General features: G+C 39.9%; 1 protein-coding gene across 3 annotated transcripts in view; it reads left to right on the top strand.

Moving 5' to 3' along the window:
* usp36 (ubiquitin specific peptidase 36) overlaps nucleotides 1-12036 on the top strand; it is a 29317-nt gene extending 17281 nt beyond the window's left edge. For 2 of the 3 annotated variants that reach the window (XM_041817408.1, XM_041817409.1), the window contains exons 11-20: nucleotides 645-745; nucleotides 831-969; nucleotides 1077-1439; nucleotides 3711-3935; nucleotides 4370-4494; nucleotides 4582-5268; nucleotides 5476-5702; nucleotides 5888-6064; nucleotides 8733-8848; nucleotides 8946-12036. In XM_041817408.1, coding sequence (XP_041673342.1) covers nucleotides 645-745; nucleotides 831-969; nucleotides 1077-1439; nucleotides 3711-3935; nucleotides 4370-4494; nucleotides 4582-5268; nucleotides 5476-5702; nucleotides 5888-6064; nucleotides 8733-8848; nucleotides 8946-9077 — 2292 coding nt within the window. In that variant the 3' untranslated portion in view covers nucleotides 9078-12036. The remainder of the gene's footprint in view (nucleotides 1-644; nucleotides 746-830; nucleotides 970-1076; nucleotides 1440-3710; nucleotides 3936-4369; nucleotides 4495-4581; nucleotides 5269-5475; nucleotides 5703-5887; nucleotides 6065-8732; nucleotides 8849-8945) is intronic. The other variant, XM_041817410.1, reaches the window with a different exon arrangement.
* Nucleotides 12037-13526: the final 1490 nt, after the last annotated feature.

Consider the following 13526-nt stretch of genomic DNA (forward strand, 5'->3'; position numbering starts at 1 on the left):
TTATTTGCAAAATTTAGAAGCTTAAAGAATACTTTATACTTCTCACTGTGCCACTGAGGAGCTGAGCAGGGAGCTTTGCGTGGATATTGTGAGCAGAGCGTTGAACTAGAGCTCTATGCAGTCTTCTACTCTGGGTTATGGGATCTTCTTATATGAAGCTCTTTGTCACATTTATTTTTAATTTTTCCTGTTAATCCTAACAGACAGATTTCATATATCAAAACCAAATTAAACTGAAAGTGGAATAGATGCCATTATTGCTCTGTGTATTCTGACAATTTATAAATGTTTGCAATCAACTATAGTGCTTTTCTCTAATCATTTCTTAGATCAAGGCTCCACCCACTGTTCTTTATCAGAATTACAACTGAATACTCTACGTGACACTGATGATGCAAAGCTGAAATAGAAACAATTAAACCTGCTACAGGTTGTTCTTGCCTGAACTTTTTAGGTATTTTTGTAGTTAGTTTTATTTATAGTTTTAGTTTTAGTTCTGAAGAAGATTGTTGGGATGTATGTTATGGATAAAGACTGTAATATGCTATTGATTAACAGATTTTCAATAAAATATGCACTCTGATTTTTTTCTAATCTAATCTGTCTAATTTAAAATTTCTATCTGCTCCTTTTTCTCCTCTCAGGCAAGCAATGGTCAATGGTACCAAATGAATGATTCAATGGTGCACTCCAGCAACATCAAAGTGGTGTTGAACCAGCAGGCCTATGTGCTTTTCTACCTGAGGTAAGAAACCATGCAAGACATCCACAAAGATGCTTTTCCTGGACGCAGAACGAAAAGAACTGAAGATTTTATTTGTACATTAAAGGATCCCTGAAACAAAGAAGAATGCTGATGGGCAGACGACCAAGCAGGGCGTGTTGCATCCTGGGAAGAACAGTGCGTCGTCCGAGCAGATAAAGAGGGCAAACTTGAATGGCCCGTTATCATCCCCCCAGGTCACAAAGGTAGGAGACATCTGTTGGCCAGGTTTACTGTTAGACATACAGACAAAATATTAGCACGCCCAATGTTTGTTGAGATTTATTTGTACAATCAGTCCCTTTCTTTTCAGAAACTTGAACCTGCACAGCTGCGCAAGATCCAGTCCATGGACGGCGGTTTAGGTTTACCCGTTTCCAGGAACGGCGTGAACTCTCAACCGCAGCCCAGAATTTCCAACTGGACGTCATCCTCCAACGGCCCGCCCAAGCTGCCAGGTGGGCCCACGGTCATCGAGGAACCTTTCAAGAAGCTAAAGAAGCCAGCTCCCCAGAGCCAAGCGCAGTCCCGCAGCAGCACTCCAACCCCCTCCAACAACGGGGTGAGCAGGACGGAGGGAGATAAAAAGCAGGGCGGAGAGGGAAGAGGCATGGCAGCGTCTACCTCATTTAAGTCTTTGTCTGACTCTTCCTCTGCTGACACCGTCGACTCAAAGGTAATAACCAACGAAGAAGAAAAGCACAACTTTGACTTGAAAGTGGTGGGATGAATGCATATTTAGTCAGCATGGCTACAGTCATGTAGATAGAGCCTGAAATGTGCAAATAAGGGGGTTTAAGAAGAAGAAACATTTTAGATGGAGTGAGGAAATACAATAAGAGCTCAGACTGGCTTATTAGTTTTTGTAAAGGATAAATATCAAAGCTTCCTTATGTGTAATTATCAATTTTTAAAGCCTTTGACACTTTATAACAACACTTTACACAGCACCGCATTACCTATCACTAGCTATCATCAGCCACTCACCTCACCTCACCTGCCCTATTCTTCATCAGTACTCGTCACACCACAAATCAGTTTCTCTCCTGTAGCAGATATTTCTGAGTCCTGCCCTTCTTATACTTTGAAACCTGGTAGGGTTAAAAACTTAAAGACACGATCTATCATATGGATATAACTGAATATTCTCTTCCTCCTTATTGACAAGACTGGCACTAAGAACCATATTAATTATTGCTTCAACAGCCCATAAGTGGTGGGTCTCCCACACATTAGGTCACAATTTTTTTCTGAAGTAGAAGCAAACATACAAAAGTGATTACAGGAGTCACCACAAAGTTCTCTCTATGGCTTCTCAATGTGGTTTCATAGCAGAATGCATACCAGCTGTTCTTCGGCATGGGGAGTATTTATAATTTATATGATTGTGTTTTCTCGGGAAGCTAGAATGTGAGAAAATATTTATTTTGAAAAGATCAGTCTGGGAAAGCTTGTTTTGTCCAAGCAATTTAAAGATGTTTCAAACTTACCAGTTTGGAAATACATGTATCCTCAAATCAGGAAGTAGGATTGGGTGATAGTCATTTTTAATACCAACAACCTTCCCCAAATTTCAAATTTTACAAGCACTTATCAGGGTGTACGCACAAGCACAAAAAGCAGAGTTAAGCATTTATGGGCGTTTAATTTAATCCTTCAAAAAATTCTTTGAGTCTAAATAAGTATACAGTGTATATATATAACAGGAGTGCTGGAAGTGATTTATAGTTGAAGCATTTTTTTCACACTTCACAGGTAAACTGAGTTCCATTGTCTCCTTTTTTTTGCTCTCTCTCTTTTTCTCTCTCTGTGTAATACTTCCTATGCACTCTCTCCTCCCTCGTTAAGAGGAAATATGAAAATAATAATCCACCACTAATATTGGGTAGGATTTAGGAATGTCAAATTATGCGTTTTGTGCTTGTAAACAGATTAAAATGGGCCTTAAATATAAATTATTGAGTCAAGCTAGGCAGAGGAGTAGGCAGTGGGGTAGTTGTTTTATGTTTTGGGCTTCATATAAAAATTTAAGGGCACACAGTGGGCCTCTTTGAGTGTGTGGCACCCTGGGCAACTACCTCTACCTGATGGTACAGTTGTACATTTTGCTGATTTTTAAGGCAGGTATATGATTTTTACTGCTGATATGTACAGCCAGAATATTGGCAAACATTTTTACATCTGCATATACCAATAATATGGTGCACCCTCGTAGACAGGGCTCTGAAATAGGGGTTGTGGGGGCTAACAGTGGGAAAAATGGCAGCTGTGGACACAGAGCCTTATCCAGTGGTACTAAACATAAGCTACTGTATTTTACAGCTGGGATGATATACAAGTCCAAATTTGATGTGATTACATTTCTTGGGTACTCATTCAAACTGATCCTAAAGTATTGCGATACTAGAACTTGACTTCTTTCAGCTAGGGGGAAATAAGTTCATATTCTGTCAGAGAGAGTGGGAGAAGATAAGAAGTTATTATTTTCGTAATAACATAAGGACTTTTAAGAAAACAAGGCATGCAAGTCAATCAAAGCTTAAAATGGCTTGAATTATATATTTCTTTTTGTTTGTTTAAAAACCCTTAAATTCATGCAACATTGAAATTTAGAATAAAACATATTAATCTGATTAATTAATCCTTTCTTTATTATAACCAACGCTTTAATAGATGGATTAATTGATGGCTGGCAAATTTTGAGAAATATATAACTGTGGTTATTCATACTCATAAAGTGGTGTCTTTTAAACATTTCAGGTTAAAGAAATATTGCATATTTTGCGATTTGTAAATTGCAGTGGGGCATATTGCAGTATAATCTAAATTTAAACAAGTCTCTTATCACTGTAGCCCTAATCCTAATGTAGACACTATTGCAAAAGAACAACGTTAGTGAGGCTGCACAAAAGCATGACCCCAGTCTGTGATTTCCTCTGTCACCCAGGACTCTGTGGGCCCAAAAAGTGCTCCAGTAGGAGAGACTCCCTCCACCCCAAGGAAAGGCCCTAACGGTGTGTCGTCTCCAGCCAAGAGCGTGGAGCGCTCTCAGAGCACAGAGGAGCAGAAGACGGCAAAAATTAAAGCCCCCGTCCTCAACAACATCACATCAGAAGCCACCAGCACCATGTCACCTCCACCTGCCAAGAAGCTGGCACTGTCAGCCAAAAAGGTAATCATGTTAGCTGTCCACAGCAGGAGCACAACCTCCTGTTTCAGTGAAATATCACCATTTGTTTCCTGACGCTCACTCCAAACAGCTATTTAACTCTAGAGTTCATTGAGTACTTATAATTAGGCAGGCAGTCTTGTCTTTTTAGTTTATTTTCTGCTGTTTATGATGTTATTTCTCCAGCGTTTTTGTCTAATCAACCACATGTAAGCACTTGTTTAGACTTTGTCTTCTTTTCCTTTAGTTTGTCCTTTTTTTCTAACCATTTCTAATTCTTCTCTGCCATACCCTTCCTCTTTTTTTTCCACCCTCCATTTTTTCCAACCACCCCTTTTTAATCCTCCTCTTCCTTATTTGAATCTCTTCCTTATTTTTGTCACATCATGGCTATTTTTTTTAGACCACCAAGTTTTTATTTATGTCGATAACTGCAGGCTCGCAGCCAGAATCCGAGCAGCATTGATGCTCCGCCCCCTTTGCCACGCCAGCGATCCAGTGACCCTACGCATCAAAATCAACTTAACCCTCTCACCTTAGCCTCACCTACTCACAATCACAGGTATGACACCGTTTTCTGAGAGAAAATCTATTTCATATTTGTTCAGTTGTCTGATCCATCCTGATGTTTCCTCATTGTTCTTCACAGAGCTGGTCCATTCCATTTCCCTAAAGTCCAGTCCTCATCACAGCTGTTTGCCCAGCAGAGCCCTAAGAAACCGTCTTCTTTGTCCACACAGCAAAAACAAACTGCCAGCCTTTCTTTCAAAACAAATGGGCTTCACAGTTTCAGCCTGAAGAGCCCCAAGTCTTCGAACAACCCCAGCTCCCCGGTGAAAGACCCAGACCTCGATAGCCCTGGAGCTCAAACAGCCAGCCAGAAGAAGAGGAAGAAGAAAAAGAAGCGGCGCCACTCTGAGGTGGAGCCTGAAACTGAGCCAATAACAACCCCACCTGTTAAAGAAACACAAATCAACCTATTGGAATCAGCGAGCGAGAAGAAGAGGAAGAAGAAAAAGAAAAAGCGGAAGAGGGAGAACGAGGATGGAGAGAAAGTGAAGGAGAGGGAGTGTGTGCCATCTCACCTGGACTCGTCAAACCAGGACGAGGATTGGTGTCAGGGTGGCATGTGGAGTCTGACATCCAATCAGGATGCAGATCAGACTCAGCAAAAGCCTCATATAGATGCAGCAAGTCCCCAAAGGCAGCGTGAGTCAAACCAGACAGAAAAGGGAAGCAACTCAGTAAAGTTAAAAAAGAAGAAGAAGAAGAAAAAGAAGATGCAGCTCGAGGAGTCTCTGCAGGACACAGCTTCCGCATGCTCTGCTTCAGATAGGTGGGTGTTTTCCATTAATCTTCTTCTCTGCTGAAATTTATGATAATTAACTTATGGTTCGGCATGGAGTCACGTAACTATGTTTCCATAACAACCAGCATGGTTTTTCTTTGAACTACACTTTTGTGTAACTGCCACTCACATCTAGAAACTCCTACACATCACAACTTTCTATGAAAGTCCCTTTGAACTCACCTTTCTCAACAGCACTTCAGAGACAAAGGCCACAGCTGTACTGAATAATACAGGAAATTTGACGGTGTCAAAAAAGAAATTAAAGACAAAGAAGAAGAAGAGGCTAAAAGAAGAGGTGGGGCTGTGGGAGGAGAGTAGGCGATGCTCAGATGTAAAAAACGAGGAGCCTGAAGCAGCAGCAGAGACCCCTTCAAAGAAGATCAGCATGGAGAACAGCAAACAGAGTCAACAAAGTGCAGGTATGTTGCATTTGCATTCATACTATACACCGAGAAATGAGCACATCATGCTGTGCTTCCTAACCAAAGAAACAAACACTAATCTGTACGGATAAAAAGAAATCATACAACAGCAGAGACCTATAAATGCTATTTTTACATATACATGTAACTTCTGTCTGTCTGTCTGTCTGTTTTCTATCCAGCAGCTGTAGTAATGTGGGACAGCCAAGTGAAGGATGGATACAAACGCAGCCAGGCACCAGCGGCTGATGGGGACAAACCTGCCCCTGCTGCTCCTGCTGCCTGGGATGGAAAGAAGACGAGCGGGGTGGTGGAGGAGCTGCTGAAGAACGCTACAGATAAAGCTTATGGAGCCAATGGTGAGATCCCTAGTTCTCAGTAAATTGTAACACTTTATAATAACTTTTTAGCATAGTTTAATACCTAATTTATTATCTACAAAACATTTTAATTTAATGAACTGAGCAATAAATGCTTTTTTTAGTACATAAGTGAAGCAGTAGGAAAACCTCAGTAAAGCTTGAGGCATCTACAATGCATAACTAATCACGTGTCATTAATAAACACATCTGTAAATGTTTTTTTACTGCATTAGCAACCCTAACTGTGGTCCTTCACTAATGCATTAATAAAACATTCAAGTCTGGGTTTTTAGATGCCATAAATTGGTTAATAATGCTTTAAGAATGATGATTAAAGATTTTACTAATGCTTTACTTGATACTTTAACATAGTTCTGGTTGATTGAATTAAAATGACAATTTTAGCTTCCCTCTTTCATAAAAGCGGAGGGGTATCAGGGGCAGAGCACTGTGGAGTGTCATTTGGTGATGTCCACATCACTGATCTGGACTTTGCTGATGATGCTGTGATCCTTGTGGGTACTGTAGATGTCCTTGTTGGGGCTCTTAACCCTTTACCTATGGAGCCAGTGCCGGTGATGTGTTTTATATGTCCGGAGTATTATTACCATAACTCTGTCAAAGTTTGTCCGATTTGAAAAATTCCAATGGTGTTGGAAAGCTGAGAATTGTGGGCATGCGCACATATATGGTTCATTACGGTACTCGCAACCATATAACGTGGGCATTCATAACAATACACCAGAAGTTTGGAGAGACAGCTACACGGATTCTCAACACCATAAGTCCTCGAAAGTTTGCTCAATTTAAAACATTCCAATGCTGACAGAGAGCTGAGAATCTGTGCTTTCCGGCAATACATGATGTGTGGTATAAATACAGTAATGTCGAACAGCACCACGAAAACGGCAGCTTTGGCAGAAGACAAGTGAGAAAGGAGAGTGAAGGAAGAAAGTAAAAGGAGAGCGAGTGAGAGTGGTGTTTTGTTTTCAAAAAATAGCGTTAGATAGTGGCATTTGTGTGTGTCTGTGTTTTATTACACACATTTATAATGTCGGGAAGACCATCAAGAATGGTAAAACAGCCACTACGGTTCATAGAGGAGGACATGGATTTGGAGGGTGCATCTTCTAAACTGAGGTATGTGAAGAGCAAATGTAGTTCTCTTTTGCACACCCAGAGTCCTAGACTCATAAAATGACTGCTGATTGTTCTAAACATGTATAGGTTCACATTTCAAATGTCAAATCAAAACTTCATGAGCAATAACAAAATTTCTTCTCATAAAAGCCATGAAAAAAATATTTTTTCTTGTTTTTCTTCTTTTAAACTGCTGACAATTCCATATAATGTGCAATAATCATTAACCAGATGTTGAAAAGTCAAGTTCAAATTCTCCTGGGAAAATGGACCAAAGCTCTCAGACTTGGGGCATTTCCTGATTATTTTACAGCCATAATAACAAAATATGTCCAAATCGCCATTTTTCGCCTCAGGAGGTAAAGGGTTAACTTGCTGACTGAGAAACAGGACTGAGTGTAACTTTGCATTGCCCCTTTCAAACTGTCTTCAGTCATAAATCACAAAGGCTGTTTGCACACACTGTTTGATTTTTTTAGATCATCAGATTTGGTGATATTTATTCATGTTAGATCTCTCTCCACCTCCCTCTCTGACACTGGCAATGCATGCAGACTTATTTTGCACGTCTTTTTTTTTTTAAGCTTGCATTTTTAAATGTAAAAAAATAAAATCTGTACAGTAACTGAGATGAGTTAAAAATTGTTTGAATTTGCTCATTGTGTCTTTCTACGAGTCCATTGCCACTAAAGTCTTTTGCCACTAAAAGAGCTAACGAAATGTTAAAATTACATATTAACTGGATACTTTAGTAAAGCTGCAGCTGTAGGAATTCTTTTTTTAGTCCACATGTTTTAAAATTCACATATGTAAACATGTGCTTGATATAAACTCTGAAATATATTTTGAAACCCAAAAGACACAAACTCTAATGGTAAAGAGGTGCAGAAAATGCACAAATTTACTCTATAAAGATAGATCAGCCTGCAGGTTAATGTTTGGTGTTAAAAATATTCTTGGAGAACACCTCCAGACCCCCCGTACCTGATGATTGAAACAAGAAATGGCAAATACTTCAGTTTCATTTGTTAAAGAAGCATAATCTGGATAAATTCCAGATTGTGATCTGGCCATGATAAACTGTGATATATTTTCTTCCACATTGCCCACCCTCAGCTGTTAAAGAAGGTTAATACTGTCATCGCAAATGGACGGTTCTTCAAGTGAGGAGGAAAAGACATCTCCTGTCTTACGGGACATTTCCTCTTTCCCCTCTCCTCCACTTCGTTTCGTTGTCTCTAATGGGAGGGACTAAGATGAAAGGAAACAACTTAAGTGAGAGACACATCGATGCTATTTAAAGGGCTTTTGATGCACCCTGCAAATTGCTTAGCTTTCATGCCTTCAATCAGGAAAGAGGCTGGGCTGACTAACATCTTCTGTGACTAATTCACAGCACTTACTGCCATATAACCTCTCTTCAAAAACTCTGAACTATCCCTTTAAAATTAGCAATGTGAAGAGCTTTAGTTCCGATCACTTCTAGTAGAAACACATGAAATTGATGAAATCTTTTTTTATCTAGTCCTCAGTTGGGATGGAGAGGTCTCTGCTATAAGTCTCGATGCTGCTGAAGATGTCCGCCATGCCCAGAGTGACACTGTGATCGATGAGTGGGATGAAGACTTCGACAGGGGGAAGGTAAGTAAAAAGTCAACAAGAAGTAACGTGACTTCAATAAATTGCATTTTATCTCACATTTATTGTGCCCTTTTTAATCTATTGTTATGAATTTTAGGTGAAGAAAATCAAAAACTATAAAAGAGAGAAGTGGAGAGGTGGCATCAGCATCTTTCAAAAGATCCAGGACAGACGGAACAAGTGGTCCGTAACACCCGGAGGGAAGAGGGTTTTTGGAGTCCGGCGCTGAAAGTCTTGCTGGATTTTGCGGTCATGTTGACTGGAAACCAGACGACAATACTGTATACCAAACTCTTGTTATTTTTCTACATCTCTCTTGTGTTAACACAAATCTCTGAGTTATAAATGAGCCCAAAGCAGCTTTCCTCAATCTCAGCTCTAAAAAACACGAGATGTTGTCTGCAGGTTTTAGTAACAATGGCCAGTATGATTTGACAGCTCTTTTAATAAACCAGTGGCTCAAGCCTTCCTTGCAATTAGGATTTAACAGAAATGCTCACAGCTCCATGATGGCTTTCTTTTAATTTGTGTAATTGCCCTCAAAAATCTTGAGCTGCTATGAAATTAATGTATTCAAGGCTTCAGAGTTGTCCTGTATGGGAGTGAATGGGTTAAGTAGGATGGATATCAAAGAAGTGACCTTTTGTCTTTACAGCTCCCCTGCAATTAGTCTACACCAAATTATGGAGTTCCAAATATATTCTTTAAAATCTGTTTTTTAGATTTCTTTATAATTACCCTTTGTTATATATTTATCCACCATTATTTAATTTTTCTGCTGTGTCTGTGCCATGTGGCTGGTTTTTGAGGACCAAATTTTGCCTGCTTATTGTTGGTGAAATGAGGGTTTAAAATTGCCACCTTTTTTATGCATGTCCAAACTGGTTCAAGGAAAAATTTCTGTGTTTTTTATTTTTTTGGTTTAAAGATGAAACATTTGAGTCCACAAAAAAGTGTTAGCTCATTTGTATCACTTAATCTTACAACCATTTCAGAATGGGTGCGTGGTGGCTGCGTCTCCGCTGCATCGTGGTATGATTTTAATTTCCACAGACATGTTAGGTCAGGGATTTAAGACCACCTGCATGAGCACTGCGTCAGATGAGCTGAGAGTGTGACTGTCTGATCTGATTTTTTTTTTTCCATGGTCTTAAAGCAAAAATCAAATTATTTCAAGGGTCAGACCAACAACGCCACACGCCGCTCTTTTCCCATCGACTTCCTTCCTCTCCCTGGTCTGTCTTGATTTCCTGCATCAGTGTGAGAACTCAGGCCATGTGCGACTATCGTTCTGGTCGTGTGTCATAAACATTTCAGTTGCACAGTGAATGCTGAGAGTAGACCACCACTGTTACACAGTAAGATGCATTCAGCCCGAACAAAGGCAGGGATCAAAACCTAACAGAAGCATAAGGGGGGTGGGGGGGGTGGGTTCACAAAGGGCGGCAGCCAACACGCAACACACATGTGCCTGGTATGACAGAAGTGATGGCACAAGCCAAAGCAGAAGCATGCTGCAGCTGTCACACAGCAAACATGCACCCAGTCTGAAACGAGGGTTAGATGTACCCACTAGGAAAGGGAATTGGAAATTTGTGATAATGACCCTTATCAATACTGCTATCCCTCTTTTATAGGAGAAAAGTTGTTTAATTGGTCGCAGATACGCCAGTTGTGTTTTTACCAGAACTGGTAAATCCATTTTAAAATGACAGGGAAGCCAAATTTACAGCTGAGATTTTATTTTGTCTTTACGTTTGAGCACATCATGATATTTTTATTATGTTTTTAATAAAACATTCTCCTAACAGACATTTTACCACACTGTAATGTAACACAAGTCGCCTCAGTTAGTTAGCTAACTGGCTTTCCTCCTGCTGGATTCGACACAAATTTCAACATTTGAATGTCAATTTTAACCAACAGGACATGTTACAAAGTCTAGGTGATCTTAAGTGGCTGCTTTGGATGGAGGTGAAGAATTGGCTTTTTTTATTTAATGGACTCAGAAGGCTCAATAGCAGTACTGATAAGCTAAACCATTATCAGTTTTTGGGTTTGCAAAATGTGGAACCAGCTTGTGATCTCTACCCCTAGTACTCACGTGCAAAGTGCATGGTGCTTTTTTCAGAGGCCAACCTGGGGTTGTTGGATGAATTCTTATGTTAGCAGTTGTTTCCTACTGGGCAGTTAATCAGCTCTGTAACTCCTCATCAGTCCAGCGTTCAGACGCCCTCCATCTACAGACCTAACTGTTTCATTTTCAAAAACTCTGCTGAAATAAAACGGTAACATTTTCTACTTTAGGCACTGTGTTGGAATGGGACCGCCACATGCTGACACTTTATTTTTCCCTCGTACGTTATCTCTCTATGCAATTTTCTGACAGTCATGCTGGTCTCATTGAAACTGGGCTAAGACTCAGGAACCTGACGTCCTACATCCCATCTTCATCTCTGATCAAACTCCCCCTGGGCCACATCAGCCTCTCCTTGATGAACATTTTGCATCCTGTACATCCTGTAGAAACGATTTTATACAAACTCTTTCAGGTGTGGAAACCATGGGATCATGTTGCACCAACCCAGGCACAGATGCATAAAGAAACTAATGTAACAAAATGCTTCGCCACTGTAGAAGACTGTACAGTCCATCTTGTGCTACCCGTTTCCCTCCAATGCTGTAAAGACTTGCCCATGCATTTCTTTTCATTCTAGAGATGTTGCCTTGAATTGGCTATAAAAAGTGTAGGATTTAATGTTATAAATATATAATTTAAAGAAGAAAAGACAGATCTTTAATGTGCTACTAATACTCAGATCAGTTGGTGGATATTAACCAGAGAATTAATCTGCAAATGTGTTAGTTCATTTGTGTACAAGAGAGTTGTCTGTTTCTGCGCAAGACCTTCCCAGTGTCACTGTAGTGTGTACAGTACATGAGAAGATACCACAGTCTGATTTCCATAGGATGTTCTTGTCGGCTGTGGAGTTGAAGTAGTTTGTGACTCTGAAACAGACACAGGAGCATTTCCCAGTGTGTGAATGGACGGTTCACATGTTTGCATTGATGGTTCTATATATGGCGCCACCTTTTCTGACCAGGGAAGAGAGCTTTCATAATGAAAGCGGCTCTTACCACACTATAGGTAACTATCAAGGTGCAATAAAGTTGTGACTTTTGTGAAATTGTTGTTTTTTTGTTCTTCTTTGAATGTGTGAGGTAGGGAATGTAATTTCATATCAGTGTGATGTTGTAGTCATTGTGAATATTCAGCGGTATTCACGAAGATGGAGCACTTATAACCTGTATATCCTGCTGTGTCATAAAGGGAATCTTCCTTTTCAAAGTTTTGACTAGGGCTGGGCAATTAATCGCAAATTAGATTAAATTGCAATATGACCTACTGCAATTTTCAAATTGCAGAAGTTGCAATATTTAACTTTAAATGTGCCAAAAAACCAGTTTGATAAATCAATTTTTTGCAACGGCAGAGATATTATGCACAATATGCAAACATTCAAATGTCAATTTTTTGATTATGGTTTACAAAAATCCTTCTTTTTGTGTTTTATGTATATTGTTCTTAATCAAAATGAGAGACTTAAAAAAGGTAATGCCCTTTAACAAAGCAGATGACATCACATTTGCAATAAGAGCAAAAATAGTCCTCTCATTCTATCTAAAACTTACTTCACGAAAGTCAAACCCCAGCTGCGATCAGCTGGTAACCAGCCTCACCTCCTCCACCCCAGCCGCCTCCTTTGTAGCTTAAAGCTTGTTGCATCCCCATATTCAGATTCATGCAACTATGGATTAATTGCATCAGAAATAATTTCATTGTTTTCAATACACATGGTCTTATTTATGGAATTATTTATTGCTCAAATAAATTGCTCTTTGTCGAAAAATACACAAGATTAACCCAAGAATAATCGCATATTAAATCGTGATTGCAATATTTGGCAAAAAAAAAAAACAATCCAATTTGCATTATTTTTGTAAATCATTCAGCCCTAGTTTTGACCAAGCATCAGTGGGAAATCACCATCCAGAGGTGGAAGATGAGTGGATGTAAAAATGTCCAAATTGTAGAAAAGAGTCAAAAGGTGCTTTTTGACTGAAAGTACCAGGAGCTTTTAGTTCCTGGAGCTTCTCTTCAAGGAATTAAGTGGTTCCGTCTCCCCACTGCTGTCTGCATTTCCACCAGGACCTAAAGTCCTGGAAGATTATGAAATCAGGCATCATGACAAACAGGAAACCTTTGCCAAGATATATCGACATCTTGATTAGAGTCCACCTATGATAAATTGATTGGACATAATTTGGAAAGAGACACGCGTCTCTATAGTAGGCCTCAAAGCTGTCAGTGCATATCAGAGTAAAGACCAAGCCTCGTGCTTTCAGACAGACTGTTCTGGCTTGGAGTCGTGCTAGACTGAAGGCTTCAGCATGAGGTCAGAAGAACCGCCTCCAGTGCTCAGACAGTATTGGTCTAAGGCACAGATCTAGGGAAGGCTACATGAAAGCCTCTACTCCAAATAAAAGCCAAGCAGGCTTTCATGCATTTTGGTCTAGGGCAGGGGTGTCCAGATTTTCTTCATTCGGGGCCATGTACAGAGATATAAAAGGATGTTGGGGCCACTTTCATATACCTCACCTTGAGGATATCAAAGTT

This window comes from Cheilinus undulatus, linkage group 21, assembly GCF_018320785.1.
Source record: "Cheilinus undulatus linkage group 21, ASM1832078v1, whole genome shotgun sequence".
NCBI lineage: Eukaryota > Metazoa > Chordata > Actinopteri > Labriformes > Labridae > Cheilinus > Cheilinus undulatus.